At 43.0% G+C, this 19,813-nt stretch overlaps 2 protein-coding genes and 1 non-coding gene across 4 annotated transcripts in view; 2 read left to right on the forward strand and 1 right to left on the reverse strand.

Annotated features, from left to right (window-relative positions):
• The window catches only part of LOC126567888 (venom dipeptidyl peptidase 4), a 532,783-nt gene that overhangs the window by 170,531 nt on the left and 342,439 nt on the right, over window positions 1-19,813 (reverse strand). The window lies entirely within an intron of this gene.
• LOC126567523 (uncharacterized) lies at window positions 14,693-18,949 on the forward strand. The gene is made up of 3 exons (XM_050223742.1): window positions 14,693-14,698; window positions 18,063-18,297; window positions 18,366-18,949. The coding sequence occupies exons 1-3, from the start codon at window positions 14,693-14,695 to the stop codon at window positions 18,947-18,949; spliced, it is 825 nt and encodes a 274-aa protein (XP_050079699.1).
• Window positions 16,994-17,065, forward strand: Trnaq-cug (transfer RNA glutamine (anticodon CUG)). Its single transcript has one exon. It is a non-coding gene; the product is annotated as a tRNA-Gln (tRNA).

Here is a 19,813-nt window from a genome sequence, read left to right on the forward strand (position 1 = left end):
GACCTGTGACACAAAGTCTTAGAAAAAAATCGCGTTTTCAACACTAAACGAGTCACGTCCCGTTGCTGATATATGTAATCGACTTCAATAGCCAAATAGCTTCAAAAGATTACAATAGATGCCCAGGTAAAGGTGACTGGATTATGGAGCAGACTGCGGCTCCGGCCTTCACACAGTAGGATCGAAGATCAAGTCCCATCCGAACCGTTCCCACGTAGTTTTTCCCTTATAGTAAACCGAAAGATGGCCAACCGAGATAACCTGTAAGGTCGTCTAGCAAAGAAGAAATATGTCCAGGTGTGTAGAAAGAATTTCACGTTTTATTGGGTGAAAATCGTCATGTCAAACTGTAAAAACCATAGGAGAGTCGCTGGAGGTGTTACGTTTAAACAGAATCTCGTAATCTGGCTATCATATTTTGGCTTTTGCATGCAGCAAAAATATTACAACGTTATCTTTTGATTTGAAATAGCTGTGAGGAAGTCGTCGACGAATTGCAACTGAAGATTTGCTCGTACCATGACTTGCATTCGTGGGCAAAGAAGTTGGAAATATTGAAGCCTATCCAAGGGATGAATCATAGTATCAGTAAACTAAGCAGATGCTTAGAGCCCTGAGAGAGTCGGATCTTCTTTAAAAAAGTTGTTTAGCCACAGAAATATTGGACAATCAGACATTATAATGAGGCATTTTGGACTCACTTTTGGACAGTGGAAGGTACTTTGCTGTATCAATTTGCCACAGGCGTAAGGTTCTTTTATTCAGGGGCTCCGTTTTTTATTGTTGGGGTCTCCAGTGGTCGTGATCCGCAACTTGGTCTCTCCAGGCGGTTATGGCCGCCACAAGTTTACATTAACTGCTCATGCTAAGTGAAAAACAAACAATTGTAATCGAGAACCGTTCTAATGCAGAGAAAACTTAAGAGGGAACTGAGGCCTGATCTGATGGTTAGATCATCAGATCAAATGATGAAATGTAGCATCGAAAGGATGACTATTTTGAAATGAGTAGCTACAAACGAAGAGACTTTCAGCTGACCTCAACAGCGCCCAGTTTAGAATATCTTGGAGAATCGTTTATCGCGAGACCTTATTCTTCTGCAGTCTGGGAAAGATTATAAAGCTGAAACTTGGGACCATCCAGAACTAAAGAGGAGCTGGCTCTATCCCAAGAAAAAAAAGAAATAAAGAATTAAAAAATCTTTGGCTCATTTTTTACAATCTCCTCCAATCCGTTGAGTATTTTAACACGTTTCGCAGCGACATTAATCTCTCCAATGACAGTTGTCCTCTTCGCAAAGACCTAAATCCCCCCCCCCCCCCCCCCAACAATCCAGTACAAAAATTTTCACCTTTTTTTATTATTATAACGCACCCGTTTAATTGTGCGCGTCGACGTTTCGTCCGCATTATTCCATCACAATTCGATGGGTTTTTGCCAGCATTTGCATAAAAATATAAACGCCATAAATCCGTGCCGCAGCAGCGTTATGATGCTCGTGTGTTCTCCTTTACTATTCGCAACGTTCGCTCGGGTGCGTGTGCGACCTTCGGTGGGTTTGCTGGGTGAACGGAAATGGGTTTTCCATTATTTTCCTCGCACTCTACTTGCTCAGCATGACGGGATCGCGCCGGGATTGATTGAAAGGCACTCAACCGTTTTGCGTTCGTCACGCACTCCACGCCATCGAGGGATATCGAGTCTCGGGATCTGCGGGCTGTTCCCGATACGGGAGAGAGAGAGAGAGAGAGAGAGAGAGAGAGAGAGAGAGAGAGAGAGAGAGAGAGAGAGAGAGAGAGAGAGAGAGAGAGAGAGAGAGAGCCTTGTTTCCATTTCCCAGCGGTGTGTAATGCGCATTTCATGTGACGAATTAGCGAAATTTATGGCCCACGACCTGCCTTCGCGCTCGGCCCACCCCGCGGTTCTGGTGGGCCTCCCATGCCACGAAGCGATCGGATTTATAATTGAATTCGAACGTCGTTGAGAAGAACAATCGGGACCCAAACACCGAAACCGTTGGGCTCGACCGCGCAACGGTGTCAGGGCAGGGAAACGTGGTACGAGGCCGGGCCGGGCGTATATTTCTATTTCGATGCAGCAGCAAGTGGACACGCGTCCGCAGAACGCACAAGCACACACGCGATCGCGTATAAAGTCTCGCGGCTGTAAGCCAAACGGCGTGTCCTGGGATGTGTGGCACGCATTTTTACGACTCCCTTGGGTCCTTTCCGAGCACACCACCCAGCGGGATGAGTTTTATGCGTGTTTTCGATTATTGTTTTTTGTTGTCTGTTGTTTCTTTTTTTTTTGCCGCTTTCGAGTGTGTTAAGGGGCCCGCCAGGGAATGAGACCTTTTTCTTTCGGAAAAGTGGCACTTTTCCCTAATGAATGTTGATTAAATTGAAACCCGTCGCTAATTGGGAGCAAGAGGAAAGGAGAGCGTGTGAGAATGAACCGAACCAACGTTCTGTGGGCTTGTTGTACAATGCTCTGTTGCGGAATGGTTAAACATCGCCGAGGGGAAATTACATTCAATAGCGACGTGATGCTATCTACTAGCAACGGGATGTTTATGTTTGTAGGTCTGTTTTAGTAATGTAATTGCAAACAAACAATTCTAGTAACGATAAAGGGAATGAATATTTAGAATAGACAAAAGAGATGGAGGTTAAATATATATTTCTTTTCATAGCTGGCGAAATCAACATTTCTGAACGATTTGAAACCAATAGGACATCTTGCGATGCCATTTATTGTATTTGGTTTTTATTAATATTCTAGTATTAAGACTCAGTCCTGCTATGTCATGTTACATCAACAGCCCCAGTACTTAGTCCAGAGAAACGTTTCTACCATAGCGATGTACAAAGTTATTACAAATACTAATTGTCTATTATGGACAACTCGGGAAGCTCCATCGGGAATCATTAAATCTAACTTACAAATTTCAAGAATTTATACTGATTTTGATGCTTAAATTTGAGGCATGTATTTATGTAGTCGGTCTGTCAGTACGTAGTCAAAGCCATGGCCCGAATTTCCTCACCCGATGACCCGAGACCATGTCTACGTGACGTGCTCAACTATGAAAGAAGAAGAAGAAACGTTCTTATTATACATCCAGGGAAAGGAATTCAGCAATAGATTTTCCGGTCCATTTTTTCTTCGAACAACACCATACCATGAAGTCATGGGCTCATTCTTTTTATTGATGCACCCCTAAGTCTGATAGTGCTATGAAATTCACAAAGTCCTAGAAAGGAAAGGTTCCAAGGGATCGCTTAGAGATCAGTTTTATCCTCAAAAGATCGCTCAGAACAATGATATGTTTACGCAATTTGTCCACTAGTGACATACAATACATCGATACTACCAGGTGATAATAACTCAGTTTGAGAGTATGTAATGGAGTCTTAAATCAACTATCAAATCAGCCATCAACTTCTTGAAAATAAAAGGCTCAATATTTTTATGCGAAAGTTTTTAATTGTAATAAAAATCGTATCAAGGTATCAACATTACCACCATATTTTTGTAGAACACCTCAAATAGATTCCTGCACCCCCTCATCAAGTTATTGCGGAAAAACTTCGAAAAAGGGGTTTTCCGCAATAACTAGGTGGGGATGGATGGGCTCAAAGACGCATTCAACGGTATGCAAAGGAATTCCAAGATCGAACCGTAAATAAGCGAGATATCGCCTAATTTCCACGGGAATGCATTTGTTATTCTTCAACAATCGGATTGAGGTGTTCTACAAAAAAGTGCGAGGCCCAAAGACACATCCATCGCTATGCCGAACGCCAGCATCGGACCACGAATGACCGAGTTATCGCTGATATTCCACGGGAATGCTTTGGTTTTTCCTCAATAGCAGGGTGAGTGGATGGAGGGATCGAGTTGTTGTGTTCTTCAAAAAGGTGAACAGACTTTTGACGCATCCAACGGTAGGTCATTGGTCCCGACCGGAGCAGGAATGACCGAGTTATCGCCGATTTTCCGTGGGAATATCGGGTTTTTCCTCAATAACTGGGTGAGAAAGTGGAGGGATTGGGTTGTGGAGTTCTAAAAAAAGGTGCGCAGGACATAGACGCATCCGACGGTAGGTCATTCATCTCGATCGGACGAGAAATGGCCGAGTTATCGCCGATTTTCCACGGGAATACAGGGTTTTTTATCAATAACTTGGTGAGGGGGTGGAGGGATCGGGTTGAGGTGTTCTACAAAAAGGTGCGCGGGACATAGACACATCCGACGGTATGTCATTTATCCCGATCGGACGAGGAATAGCCGAGTTATCGAGATTTCCGTGGGTTTGCGGGTGATGGACCGAAAATTTCCAATTCCAATCTTAAAATCCAACATCAGTTTTAAAATCCCGAGGCAAATTTTTAAGTTGAATTTCAGACTTAAAATTGCCAACCCAAATTTAAAACTGACTTTGGATTTTAAAACTGGTTTTGGAAACTTTTGGCCGACCCGAGTTACCTCTTCGAATTCATGCTCTCCTGTTACTCCTGGTCGGATTTTTGTGGCAAAATCCGGCAAATTTGTGGCAAAAATCCGGAAATTTTTATGCGGCAAAATTCGACCAGGAGTAACAGGAGAGCATGAATCCGAGGAGGTAGCAAATGGAAGTTTTAAAAGTGGCCAGAAAATAATTTTCTTTCCGAGATGACAAATATTTTTCCGGCACATTTTAAGGGCGCCTTTCACTTTTAACTTTTTATCCTCATTTTTGTTTCTTTCTTTAAAAATCGTTTAAAAAGACGTGATTTTTCTTATAGAAGGGGACTAAGGGGGATTTTCCAGTAACCCCCGGGAAATTCCGCCAGCAGCATTCCCATGGAAAACCGACGATATCTCGATCATTCCTGGTCCGATAGAGATGTACCACGTACCGTTAGAAGGATATTTGACCCGCGCACCTTTTTGTAGAACACCTCAACACGATCTCTCCACACCCTCACCCAGTTATTGAGGAAAAACCCAGAACTCTCGTGGAAAATCGGCGATATCTCGGTCAATCCTGGTTCGATCGGGATGAATGACCTACCGTTGGATGCGTCTGTCATCCGTACACCTTTTTGTAGAACATCTCAACCCGATCCCTCCACCCCCTCTCCCGGTTATTGAGGAAAAACCCAGTATTCCCATGGAAAATCGGTGATAACTCTGTCATTCCTGGTTCGATCGGGATGAATGACCTACCGTTGGATGCGTTCCACCTTTTGTAGAACATCTCAACCCGATCCCTCCACCCCCTCACCCGGTTATTGAGGAAAAACCCAGTATTCCCATGGAAAATCGGTGATAACTCTGTCATTCCTGGTTCGATCGGGATGAATGACCTACCGTTGGATGCGTCTGTCATCCGTCCACCTTTTTGTAGAACACCTCAACCCAATCCCTCCACTCCCCATCCAGTTATTGCGGAAAAAACCAAAGCATTCCCATGGAAAATCAGCGATAACTCGGTCATTCCCGATTCGATCCTGGTGTCCGGCTTACTGTTGGATGCGTCACGGCACCACGCATCTTTTTGTAGAACATCCCAATCCGATCCCACCACCAGCTATGGTGGAAAAACAAAAGCATTCCCAAGTAAAATCAACGTTAACTCGCTTAGTGTTGGTCCGATCGAGGCGTTCAGCATACCGTTGGGTAGATCTTTGAGCTGCGCATTATTTTGTGGAACATCTAACTCCGATTTGCTCTTCCACCACCAAGTTATCGAGGAAAAACTTCGAAAATGGGTTTTTGTAGAATAACTCGGTAGGGGGTGGAGAGATCGGGGTACCAAAAAGATATCTCACTACGGCGGAACGAACGGTCCGGATGGGATTTGAACCCCGGTCCTGCTGTTTATGGACCTGTGCTGCTGTAGCCTACACTACCGGACAGCTCCTGGATACTGTTAGGATTCTTTAACACAAATATCGATAGAGTACTTTATTACTGAGAAGTTTCTAGTTCCTGCACTTCAATATTGTAACTTGTTCGTTATACTTCAATAGGTACCGAATAGAAAGATTCGGAAGAAAAAAAATTACTTGTAATATGCAACCATCCAATCGATTTCTAATAAAGCCTCATTCCATCCATTAAAAGAAGTAGGATAATGATTAAGATTGCGACTTCATGCGAGAACACGACAGAAAAAAACTCATAATCATTTATAACCGACATCATACACGCGCTAATGGTCTTTTACGGTGAGCATCGACAGTCAGCCGATTCGACCATCGACACAGAAACTAACAGTGGTTCAATAGGTGCAGGCAAACGGTACTGCTGGTAAAGGTCCTTCTTCGTCGCACATCATCTAACCGCGTGGCAGATATTAATTAACAGGCATTCATCTTCAACAGGTCCATAATCGGTGAGGCAAAGGATGCTGTTTCCTGGTTTCCTGCTCGTTTTCCATTACCCAATTCCTAACGTAGACCCGTCGTTTCTGGCAAAAGGCATCATGATTCATGAGCGTGCCTATTGCGTGTGTCATTGTATGTTACGGGGTCATGCATGTACTACCACCACCACCACCACCACTAATGTTCGCTATGGGACGCTTTATTCAAATCACATCTGTTCCTACCATCGAAGAGTGCCCGTTTTGTGCCAGTTCCGTACTCGGAAAGGGCAATTTCAATTTCCTCCCTTGTTTCTTTTTTTTGTTGCTGTTGGCCCTCTCCGCATGACCGGAAAACCAGGGACAAAAGGGCACTCGAAATGGGGCGAATGGAACGCAAAAGGATATTCACCGTACGTCAAGCTGTTTAGTGGCACAGGAGAGGAGCCTGCTCTTATGGTTCTCTGGGTTTTTGTGTGTTGCATTGCCCGTTGTTTTTTCTTCCTTTAGCAAAGGAAGGGATAACCCCCTTAAACGGGTACGAAACGCACGCAGGTTGTAATTCTTCGTTAGAATCGTTATTTGTTTCGCCTTTGCAAACCGTATCGACAGCCGGGCCACAGCCTTACGGAAAATATCGTAGATTGAAAATTGAAAAATCAATTCAAAATAGAAAATGGTGCGAGAGTTTACGCAGTAACGCGCACCACAAGAGGGAATGGAGAGAAAAATCGCTGCCAGAAGCTTACCTTTTTTTCGTCCTTTTTGAAAGGATATCCTTCGCAGTTTGAGTGTATGTTGTATTATGCTCTCCAATACTCTCACCCCATTGTTTTGCGTTGCTTTAACAACCGAAGAAGCAGCCACACACGATCCGGCGCGCCCTCTCAATAAGGAAGAAAACATAATCATAATCGTAAACTAATAGCAATCCCTTCTTCGATCGACGGTGCTATCTCGGTGCACAGTCGTTTGCTGGAAGGTTTGCGTCGGATGCGTGGAATCGGTTGGCACGAAAACATATCCACGTGCGTCACCAATAAACGGCGAAGCCACACGTGTGAAGTCGCGAAAAATCGCGAAAATTGCAACTACCATTCACCCTCGGTCACTACGGGTTACATGGCAGTGCGTGGCGTCGCCTTTTTCCAGCGTATCATCCTGCTTTTAATGGGGTTTTTTTCTACTGCTGCTGCTGCTGCTGCTGCTGCTACAAAAAATGCTACGAGGTGACATCGTTATCTGCTTTTCTAAACGGATTCAATTATTAGTATTAAAAATTGTATCTGCAAGCGAACGATATTATTATCCCTGATGGTGATGGGGATAGGGACACACAAACAAAAAAAGTGGAAACGAAAATTGTAGGCAATATTATTGAGCTATTGAGAAATGAATTTGCACCATCCAAAAAATTACGAACAAAAAAACATCTCTCGAGGGGTTTAATTCATTTGTGTGTAATATTAGAAGCAATGGGTTTAAAATGTATATAGAAAGTTGAACGGCAATTCTTCCGCATGAAGGGTGAACAACTTTGCAACAGGATAGGAAGTGATTGAACATAAAGAATGTGTGAAAGGAAAGCAGCAAAAATTGTGTGATTGAATTTCAATTTCTAAAACTTGGTCGTTTGTGAATCGTTCGGGACGTTAAATAGAGAAGGGGAAGAAGAAAAGAAAAAAAAAGGTTCAATGTGACCGATTGTTGGCCATAAGATTTTATTTTATTTATTCCCCTTTTTTTCTCCTTGTCATTACCCTTATTGCGTGTGGTCGATGAGAATGGTTTAGAATGGAATTTCTCGTTCGAAATTTTGTATTTTTTGTCTCTTTTGCTGCGTTTTGAATTACCATCTGCGTCAATTACTGGGCAGGAAATTGCTTTTACTATAATGATGAGTATTATCAGTGTAAAATAATATTACATAAATTACATAAATCATAGAACTATTAACAAAATTGGGCACCTAACTTGTAGTCAAGCCAAAGTAGTCTGGTTTCGAGTACAGGGATTGTTAAAGTACTGCACAATCCTCCACTAATAACTGCTAATAGAGTTGTTTGGTGTTATTTTCATCACATGTCTCTACCCTCAACAGGATCTGCACTATTTTTAATTTTCTTTACATGCTTATTGAGTGGCGGATTGACTTGTAGGCGAAGTGGCGGCCACCAGGGGTGCCTCATCGGCTAGAGAACCCCTTTAATCTTAGAATAATAAACCCTCTCGTATATGAAACTCCGGAGGATGGAATAGGAGTTTTGTGTTCCACAAAATATGCGTGACCCAAAGACGCACCCAACGGTATGCTGCATGCCCCGTTCGGACCAAACAAGAGTGTGTTATTGCTGGTTTTACACGGGAATGTTGTTGTTTTTCCGCAACAACGGGGTGATGAGTGGAGGAAACCGGTTGGAGTGTTTCCCAAAAAGACGTGTAGCCCAAAGATGTGACCAACGATGTGCAGCAGGCCCAAATTGGACCAAAAATGAGCGAGTCATCGCTGATTTTCCACGGGAATGGTGCTGGCGGAATTTTTTTGCGGAACATCGCATCCCGATCACTCCACCCCCTCGACAACAACACGATTAATCAAATCCCAGTATCATCGGCTTCATTCAATCAATAAAGAAAGAAAAAAAAAATCATTCCAATTTGCATTTCATTTTTTTGCTAAATAATTTTCTTCTCCCAATGAGGAATATTTTCCAATCGCGTAAGTGTCAGAAAGTGCAAGCTAATTTTGAACCGAAAATTTGATTTCGAGTAACAGGAGAACGTCAGGTGGAAGCATTTTGCCGAAAAAAACATCGAATTTGACTTAGCTTTAAAATTTTGAAAATACAATAAGAAAATTCTTAGCACGACACCAACTACCTTCTAGAATGGATGCTCGCCTGTTACTACCGGACGCTTTCTGTATTCCTACTGACAGCGTCATTGAAAGCGAGCTCAAAATGTGGAAATTTCGCTACAGCAAAGTTTGATCTCGGGTAACAGGAGAACATACCAGGCGTAGAGGAAGCAAATCGAAGTTTAACAAGGGGACGTAAAGTGCATTTCTTTCCGTCATGACAATTGTTTTTTACGCCGCAATACGGCCTGGCCGTCCCTTATGAATAAAAAAAAAAATGTTTTTTACGTTCCAATTTAGTGTGTTCTTATGTTTTATTTTAATTGTACTTACAAAGATCATCACAGCGTGTTTTTTCTACACTGAAGTCGTGTGTATTGGGACAACTTTTACAATTATTCAATCTGTTTTCTCTGTCGTAATAGACAAACCGAAAGCCGTTTATGATGAAAGTGACGTTCTAGTAAGGGGTAGAAAATAAAAATGACACACATTTTGAACATTTTTGTACAATTTTTACACACATTTCAACAAAGTTTTTCAATCGTACCTACTGATACAAATTCGCTTCATTAACCAAACGATACGAACACCAGCGGAAAATATTCTTCTCGGCAAATGAAATGATTTTAAACTTTAAACTACTCAAAAGTACAGCTAGGTTAAGGAAAACTTTGTTAAATTGTGTAGCGGATTTCACGGTGGGCGGAGAAGACGGTCACCTAGGGCATTGGCAGCAGGGGTACAAAGGATCTAGTAAAGGGAGCGCCGCGTTAGAAACTTCACAGTAGTAAGCTTCGTAGTAAGCTTCGTAGTTTAGCTTCGTAGTAAGGGAAAAGTATGCCCGGTGCGTTGATAAGGGCCTCGTTACAGGCCTCCTTGAAAGAAAAATAAGTCCCCTCCCCTTCCGCTATCACCGGTCAGCACTCTTAAACATTTGAATATCATATGGACCCCAACATCCATGCCGCTTGGGGCCTCCATTGATTTTTTATTTAGAATTTATTAAACTATTAAGTCTGGAGGAAGATAGCCAAGAATCCGATTACACAGCTTCACATAGGTAGCAAAAATCGAACACTTACCGATGTTTCAGTGCGATAGAAGTGGCCTCAATTTCCACTCCGCTTAGGGCATCTCAAAGCCTAAATTCTTATCCTTATCCACTGTACTCGTTTTATGAAGAACTATGCTTTTACGAGCATGTTTTACACACTGGTTTGTTAGTTAGTTCATCTTCTAATTAGCGCTCGCGATGAAATCATCACCATGTAACGTGCTTTATAACATCAAAAGAATGGACTTTGTATGTTAACGCTCGATCGATGTAAAATTTCCTTCTGACAGGCAATTGCCCGGAAGGGCGTGTTAAAAAGTACGCTCTATTCAATGCAACACGACACCAGCAGGCCAGTACAGAAAGGGTTCCCCTATTCTGTCAGTCTGTGAACTCGTCATCCCGGCCGGTAGAACAGTAAAACTAGGCATTTAATCATGAGCGACACCGCTGCACCGCTGTAATTCAATCCATTCCATTCGAGGAAGTGGCATTTATATATTTTTGCTTGCGCTATCTCCTGTTGTGGTTTTATCCCGGTCTTGCTCCCTTTACTAGCTTACAACGAAAAATAAAAAAAAAAATACCCCCCTGACGAAGCCACGAAGCTCTCCCATCCTGGGGATTGGTATTAATTTCAGATCTCTTTCAGAGCAACACACGAAAAATACTTTGCGCGTCCATAATTTACCATAATTATCTGTGAATATTTCCCGACCGGCCCGGAGCCCTATTGCTCTATTGCGTCGCACGCTTTCCGCGTGTCAGTGGTCATTTGTTGGTCTGTCATGTTCCGTGGCTGCGAGTTTTCCCTCAAAGGTATTTGCCCTCAATGTGCCACACAAATCCTCCCGATGAACTGCTGACGGAGAATCGTGCTTCTTTGTTGCGTGATGTGTCGTGGTTTTTGCGGTCGTAGAACACAAAAACATATTTTTTCGAATGCGAAGATACGGCAACACACCGGTGGGAATTTTCCTTTGAAATAGGAAAAAATTGACAACTAAAGAAAGGGAACAGCCAGGCTTCCATCGCTCTGATGCAGATGCAATGAATCGTTGTATCACTATGCTCGAGCAGAACAGCAAAAGAGAGTTAAAATTATGCTTCATAATAAGTGCAATGGAATTTTTCCCAACGCCGAGAATGCTCATTTCCGTTTTGACAAAAGTCATCGTTAATATGCCATCCTTCTCTGCGGGACTCGCTGCACAAAACACATTCACCAAACACGGATAATCCCATCCCAGCGGACAGGAAAGTGTACACCGGTACGGGTTTGATTTTCCTTTTGTTGCGACTCGTTGAAGTAAGAAAAAAAAACCTGACAAATCATCACCACGACATTGCTTTTCTGGCACGCCATTCGACATAAAACCATTTGAATGGTGAACTTCCTGTGTGTGTGTGTTTTGCACCACGCTCAAATAATTATCATCCACCCATTAAACTAAAAATCCTCAACAATCCTGGCTCTGGCTCTGGAATGTGGCCCTGGGGTAATTCCATTTTCTTCATTCAACTGATTTATGGTCTCACGCTTCGGGAAAGGTATCGTAGGGTGAATAATTACTTCATCATTTGCTCCCAAGGGTGGATAGTGAGAACGAATCGAGAGTCAGATTTAAAAAAAAAACTGCCTTTTATTTCATTCCCTAAGAATGATTTCCAACGACTGATTTTCAGCTTAATCAATCATATATTACCTACTGTTATTTACGCTAGAATGATGTAAATAAACACTACGATTGCAGGATTCATTGCTCACTGCCAGATCCGTCCAGGAAGCGAATATTTTTTACGACTTCCAGCGCAAACATTACATCCCGGGATGATGTGCCACACGCATATTGCTCGATGCGCACTTCCAGATGATCTAAAGCCGTTTATGAGCTCATCTCTGTCCTGTTCACTTCCTCCTCTAACCTTCCTTGGGGCACGTTTTCCCGGCATTGCTGCAAAACTACATGCAATAAAACACGCAATACAGGCGTTTGCTTCTCTCTTTTTCTCCACAGCACGAAGCCAACCCGGAGTTTGCAACATTCTAGACATTCTCGGTTCACAGTACTCCTGGACAGAGGGGGGGGGGGGGGGGGGGAAAGCAGTACCTTTTCGTTAAAAAACCACCACCGGGCAGGAATTTTCAATTAAAACTTAATTACACGCACTCAAACCGAATATGCGTGGCATGGGATTCGTGCTTTGCCTTTCGTGCCACGCAACAAAACGCACACCAAACAATCCTCGAAAAAGCATATTTATGGAACCCGTTCCCGGGGCAATCCTTAGTGATGACTGGCTGTGAGGGGTTTACAGCAAACAACAGCAGCCTAAGAAAGTAATGCCAGGTCTGTAAACCTTTAATTGAGATCTTCTTTCACATCTCGAATGCTTCATGTTGGATGAATTCTTATTTTTTTGTGCCACCCAGCAGGGCATAAAACTCCTCTCCAAAGTCCGCACAACACTCGTGCCCCCTTCCCCGGATGCAACTGATCCAGTCCAGTCTCTATTTCCGTCCGGAAGAGGCCCCATCTATTGGACGTGACACTGCGCTTTCCAGTGCTCACTGAAACGACAAAGGATAGGAAAAGTTGAAAATTGTATAAAAGTGGGTGTTTGTGTGCGTGTGTGTGTGTGTGTCTACACGAAACCGAACTCATCGTGCATTCAGTTCAGGATCATAATTACCAATTTTCTTCTCACGAACACAAAGTCACGATTTTCGATTTTTGAAAACGAACCAATTTTTTGTTGTTGGTGGGTCGCTATTTTTTGTTTCTTTTTTTTTTGTTGTTGCATGGCTGAGATTTTGTGGAGCACTGTGGTAGCCAGGAGAGAAACCCAGACGAGAACTCCTCAGCTAGTTTGACCCCGGAATGCAATGGAATGTGAAATTGTACTTGTTTCTAAGGATTTTAATTGGGTTCGAGGGAGGCAGAGAGGGTCCTCAAACCATCCAGGCAAACGAGGAAAAACCAGGAACGGGGCGTGCGATTGAACGGAAAACTTTGTAGCGAGAAGAAGAGGGAAGAAAAATACCGAAAACAATTAGTGTGTTCCCGCTGGAGGTTTTTGGAATTTTGTACTCAACCGTGTTGTAGCTTCCAATTATCGATTTCTTAGCATCTACTTTATTCTGTCGGTGTTTTTTTTTTATTCCAGAGAAACTAAAACTCATATATCCGTATAGAAGGAGCATGCTAAGGGTTGCAAGTAAAGTAAAATGGATGACAGCTAGCTCATAAATAGCCGGCTCTACTCGCAGAACCGCAAAACACTTGCCACACCACTCCCTCTTCCCGATCGCCGAAACCGAAACAATATCTTACGGTTCGTATTCCATTACCCAGTTCTTGGGATTTTGCACCCCTAAGCTCTCCCCTTTTGAGAAAAGCAGAACAGCCAACATAAGACAGCAAAGGAGTTCGCAAGGAAGGGAAACCATCCTGGTTGTGGAGCGAAACTTTCCGAGTCCAATATTTAGTTTACGGTGTGTTTCGAACAAGGCAGCTCGTTCTCTCTCGCGTACGGCTTAACATCTTCCCGAGAAGAAGTAAGTGGCTAGACCACGGTACAACCACACGCTACCTTCCGAGGACAACGAATCGAATTTCAAAATAACATTATTGGCATAATAACCATCGCAGACGAAGGACACAACCCTGGGCCGGCTGTCAGAATCGGTTTGCTGATGCTGTTGCCCATTCGATGCGCGTGCAATGAGTTCTGGCAGGCAGGATTCGTGCTTAATTTTCCCCATTTTCCACTGATGCGTGAAAGGCTATCCAGGCACTTTGAAGCCATCGGTAGGTTTACTGGACTGGGTCCGACATGTACATTCGATGTGAAATTTTATCACTGTCGCTGAAGAATTCTGTGAAAGCTTTTGTGGATATTCAAAACCATGCGCCGGAGAAACACGAAGCTTCTTGTTTCGGATTAATCGTAATGAAATGTAAATTTAAATTACATTTTAATCACACAAGATGGCGCCATTGATGTGGTAAAGAAACTTTCCGCTCATCTAGGATCTAGGAAGCTGACTGATAATGATCTACTACTATTGGCGAGAGAGTTTCTTCGCCCTCTTGCCACACTAATCGCTCCCGAACGACTTGACAGAAGATGAAGAGACTGCGCTACAATTTAAAACTCCCTAGCAAACCGATAAGCCAATAATATATCACCACTAAATCCTTATCCGATGAGTTATCGGCAAAAAACCCCCCCTACCAATCACAAAGGGCAGGCAGACGAATATGTGGGCAAAGTTTCTCCGATCCACTCGGATGCAGTTTGTTGGATGAAGTTACTTACGACGCAACCCGGAATGAAGTTCGAGCTTCCCGTTGGAGTGGGCTACTTCTTGTGGGGAACCGTGTGTAACTTGGCGTAAAATGTGTGACCTGCAAACCAAACTATGGTGGTAAGTCTACAAAAAAAAAAAAGTACGAAAATCCTGCTAAAGGTGTGCACCAGCTACGGCACTTACGGCACACACAGGATCATACAAACTACCATACTGGCTGATCCACTCCATCGGGTTTCCTCGGCACTACTACCAGCGAGCATCTGATTTACAATCGAACCACCCGTGTTGGGAGTGTCCCGTGAGGAGTACCGCTAACTTTGTGGTAATATTTTTCCAAGACGAATTGCCACATCGCCAGTACCAACCGTCGCCATCTCTCTCGCGCCCTTTCGTCTCGGATGCATATGTGAGACATGTGAGGTGTATCCGTTTTCCCGCTCGAACGCCGGGCTTGCATTGTGCTTCGACTGAAAGTTTTCGCACAACGATCACATTTTGAATTTAAATTACTTCCACCCGAGGACGGTTGTGTTGGACCGAAAAACTTTGTCTCTGAAAAGGCGACGATGATGATGATGATGGTTGTGTTAGTTCTGCTGGCGGTTTATACAACCATCGAATATTAGCCTTTGGTTGCTGGATGGCTCCCGCTAGGCAATCGGCTTCCGTTTCCCGGAAGCTGCAACACCACGTGCCCGTGTTGCGAATTATCGCGCGGCAAAATTAAAATTATATGTCATTTTCTTCGCCGAACAGGCGCCGAAAACTTTCGCATGCCCTGCAGCACCCGCCCTGGGATAATTATTCTGCCATTCTGTGCCGTGGCAGAAATGGGACCCACCACCAACGTGGCGAATGCGTTGCCCAATGCCAAATTTTGTAGCGTTGCCATATTCTTCCTACTGCTGTCTGATTAAATTTACTCTGATTTGACTTTGAGCACACTGGTTGGGTTCTTCTGGGCAAACAGTACACGTCACACGTCAGGACTTTGATTTCTGACGCGGGACTTGTCGAGGACCTTAAAATGTAGCCTAATTACACCTTCCTCTCCTGCTGGTGGATAGCGCGAGTGGAGCTCATCGAGGTTGCCGACGACACTCATCAGCTTCATCAGTGTGCCGCATTGTTCAGCAGTCATCGCAGCAGTTGAATTGAGCACGAGGCACGCTGAACGCAGCGAATAGTTCCGTGGTTTAAACTGCAAGCCGGAAGCAAATAACAACCGTTCCATTTTGTGCGGAGGTGGCTAATTAGAAGGGGAGGCCGTAGTGTTAATTAGAGACAAGCGACAAGCTGTCATATTCGATGTTGAGGGATGATGATTCCCTCTATGCTTCTGTTTAGTACAGGATGGGTTTGTGCGAAGAATGCTTCAAAGAAGAGGAAGCAATTCAAAAGCTTAATTTTATAAAAAAAAAAACCTCAAAATACTGGTACTTTTCAGGGATTATTACAATCGCTTTGTGGGTTTCGTCTGTGGTAGAAGTTTTCGAGCACGAATCTCGTGTCTACTCGTTTGGGAACACTGATGCCAGTAATCCTTCTAAGATAGAGCCGTAATAGGCTTTGTTTTTTTTTTTTAAAGTGACGTCTTCTCTATAATCAGTGTACGTAGGAATCAGAATTGTCATCGTGAAGCAGGTCTTATGGTGTAAATTCGTTGATGCAACTTAAGCCTACAAATAAAATATAATACAGATATTTCCGTTGTCTGCCATTAGTCTTAACAATTATAACACTTAAGTCAAATAATACCTAGTGGCTTAAATATTAATTTTAAAAAATATCTAAAGACAATCGAAAGCTCAAAGCTGGAAGGGAATAAGAATAGGAAAATACCTAATATAAGACATTAAGAGACCACATGTAAGTCTCTGACAGGCATGAAGAAGAGAACACGAAACCGGAAGAAATTGATGGAGGTGTTGCAATCAACATGGTCAGCGATTGAACCATCTGAAACAGGAAAGAAGTGGATCATTTGAATAGTACATGTACATTTTTAAACAGAGAAAAAAAGATTTATCTAGGGCTTTAAGGGCCTCTGAACGCATCAACGGGCTAGAGGCAGGTGTGGTATTTTAAATTTAGAGAGTCTTCTTCTTTTTGGCTTGGCCTCGTAGGACACGTCGGCCATCCAATGGCTTAACTATACATACCACGTAGTTGGATAGTCAGTCCTCACCACGGGAGAACAGGGAATTTAGAGAGTGTCTAGGCTTTTATTTATTTATAATTAATTATGACGGTCCAGTGCCGTATTCTAAGAGTGTCAAGACTTATTTAACGAAAAACAATTAAGTTGGTAACTTAATTCATTTTACATACTTTCATGGCTATTAATTAAAAATGTTTTTATGTTTGACTGATCGATTCCGTAATCATATCGCCCCCTCCTACATCAGTGGTTCCATGGTGTAATGGTTAGCACTTTGGACTCTGAATCCAACGATCCGAGTTCAAATCTCGGTGGAACCTGGTGCGCACGCGTTTCTTTTTTTACTTCCACTACTGTTGTTGTTATCATGTAGTTATTTTATGATTCCAACACAATCAACCAGTTCTTCTAGTTCACCTACATTAAGCTGCATACGCATTTTTATCGATAGCATACTGCCTACACGTGCGTTGTGTAAAGCTTCAGTGCACCTGCGTACGTTTTTTATCACACCACAAGCAGTTTTAGAACGCTCGTTGTCATCTAAAAACAGTGGAATGTATTATTTCAATGTGGCAGAAATCCTTAAAAACACTACTTATTTATTTTAAATAACAGAAAAAGTAATTAGCACCAGCTGTTTCATATCGTAAACAAAGTCTCCTTTGCACGCCCATGATTTATTGGCACGCATAGTGCTGTCTCGCTCACACTTGCGTGCTGCTGCTTGGAGCTGTCACTTTGAGGCAGATGTGTCAAAAAAGCGAAAGTGATTTTTTTTATCCTTCGTTTGCAATCAAAGTAGACTTGGTGCGCATTCGATACGAATGTTACAAACGCAAATTGCTCGATCGATTGATTTGTGACCAGGAAAATTGTAGCGAAAAGTAGGGAAAAACTTTTTGAGGTAATTTTCTAGCTAATTATTGCAAAAGTTATTTTTTCTCGTGCGCGTTATCATTTGACCGATAGTATTTGTGTTTGCGTACCGGTGCATATGCGTGGAAAGCGCAACATTTAGCACCGGCACGAATCGGCAAAGCCTCCACCCGTAACACCGTAAATGCAATTTCTTATTTTTGTTTTAGTGTTGCCTTACTTAATTGAGACTGCTGATTTGGATTTTCTGCCTGGCACACGTAGATTGGGAGAGCACTAATCGGCGATCTTGCGTACGGCCGTTCCCGTAATCGGACCGGTGCGCGTGTTTGTTTACGTGCGCCCGTATCGCAAAACAATCGGTTAACAGGCGGTGCAGGCCGTTGACTGCAGCAAGGCGAGCGTGGCTATATTAGTGCAAATATACGGGCGTTCTAGTCGCACGTGAAGCAGGTCAGTATGGAAGAAAACACTACAGCACATCTTTCTCTGTCGTCGCGGAAGGACGAATCCACTGGGATGGGGTTTTTCACCTACCAGGAAACACTGCACCTTATTGAATGTGTTCGAAAGAAGCCAAAGCTCTGGCACCGTCAGTTCCTACGCAAACGGGCATCATCCTGCGTGACAGAATGGAATGACATCCAGCAGCATGAGTTTCCGAGTTATACTGGTAAGAATGCGTAGAATTCAAGCCCTCCTCCCCCTCGCCTTCCGTTTTACCACCGGGTTTTGTTTTAGTTAACCAACTAAAGGTGCGCTGGAAAACGATGCGTGATTGCTTCCGGCGTGAATTGAAACGTCTCGAGTCCGGCCATCTTACCAAAAGCCGTTGGCCACTGTACGAGCACATGAAATTTCTGGATGGACAGTTTCGGCTTAAGAGCAACGTACGGCACAAAGCTCCACCAGGAACAGTTTCGGCTAAGCGGCATCTACCATCAACTCCGTCGAAAGAATCCATGAAGGTGGAAGTAGCTGAAAACATTTCGCCGGCAACCGGTGGAACACAGGCCAGCGAAATGTTAGATGAACAAAGTGGTAGATTAATCATCGTCGATGCGGAAGATGCACCGGGTGGCGTTAGTGAGGTTACGTTCTGCAATAAGTTTCGGTCGCGGATACGCTCTGACCCGCTCACGGAAGGCGAAAACGAAGCATGTAATGAACGGGGCCATAACACTACTGACAGTCAGTTTTTGATGAGTTTGGTACCATTTCTGAACATTTTGCCAATTGATAAAAACTTGGAAATTCGTCTCAAGATGTTGCAGCTGCTAGCGAATGCGACACAAAATATGAATGCAGAGGAAAGGAAGTATTAAAAACACATTGGAGCTGTATTAAAAATACATTGTTTTAGAATATTAGCAGTTTGAGTTTTAGATTGTTCTGTGGCCTCATATAAATAGTAGTATAAAAGTATAACAAACAATTTTCGAACGTTCCGTATTCTTTACAAAATTGTAGTACCTTGTTGAACTTAAATTCCTGAATTTCTACTTACATATTCTGCACATGCTATCTGGTGCAGAAATATTCTACGATTGGGTCACCTATCTCTGCTTTGAATGGAATGAGAAGAACTGAGCAATTCACATAGCGGTGTAAGAAACAAATAGGCACATTTGCGTGAGAAGGGTTTGGGTAAGGGTCGTGCAAAGTGTAAAATGTAAGAAGGACAGTACTGCGATGCAAATTATTCAAGATATCGTTCTACATTTTCAAACTTCAGTTTACCACTACTAAATTTACTGGATTAGAGCTTAGAGCTCTAAATCGAGAATCTCTAATATAGGACATACAAGAAGGGACATAAAACGAATTCATAAATTGGACCTCAAAGTTATGTTCCGTTATTCTGCTTTTTCCCACTGATAAGCTTTACAATTCTGGTATTAAATGGCTCAGTGATGTATTAGTGCATTAGGAAGAATGTTTTCGTCTCCATCCCGGGATAGTATTTTGGATTCATTACGCACCCTAGGACACTTACAAATTATAGAATCTTGTAGGGCCCCGCGTTTAAAAATGTTACCGTGGTAGTAACAAAGGATCCTCAATAACTCCATTCGAAGCCACCAGAATAGATGGAAACAAAAACAAGAACTCTCAAAATTAGCAATACCGGTCGGTCTTCCTTAAAACTCCTAAAAATGTAACTGTAATGAAATGAGAGAGTATAAAAA

The sequence above is a fragment of the Anopheles maculipalpis genome, chromosome 2RL, assembly GCF_943734695.1.
Source record: "Anopheles maculipalpis chromosome 2RL, idAnoMacuDA_375_x, whole genome shotgun sequence".
NCBI classification, from domain to species: domain Eukaryota; kingdom Metazoa; phylum Arthropoda; class Insecta; order Diptera; family Culicidae; genus Anopheles; species Anopheles maculipalpis.

Excerpts from the sequence above, each read along its gene's own strand:
- LOC126567523 (XM_050223742.1), top strand. Across the intron at positions 18,298-18,365 it reads TGAGTTTCCGAGTTATACTG|TTAACCAACTAAAGGTGCGC; the intron begins GTAAGAATGCGT and ends GTTTTGTTTTAG.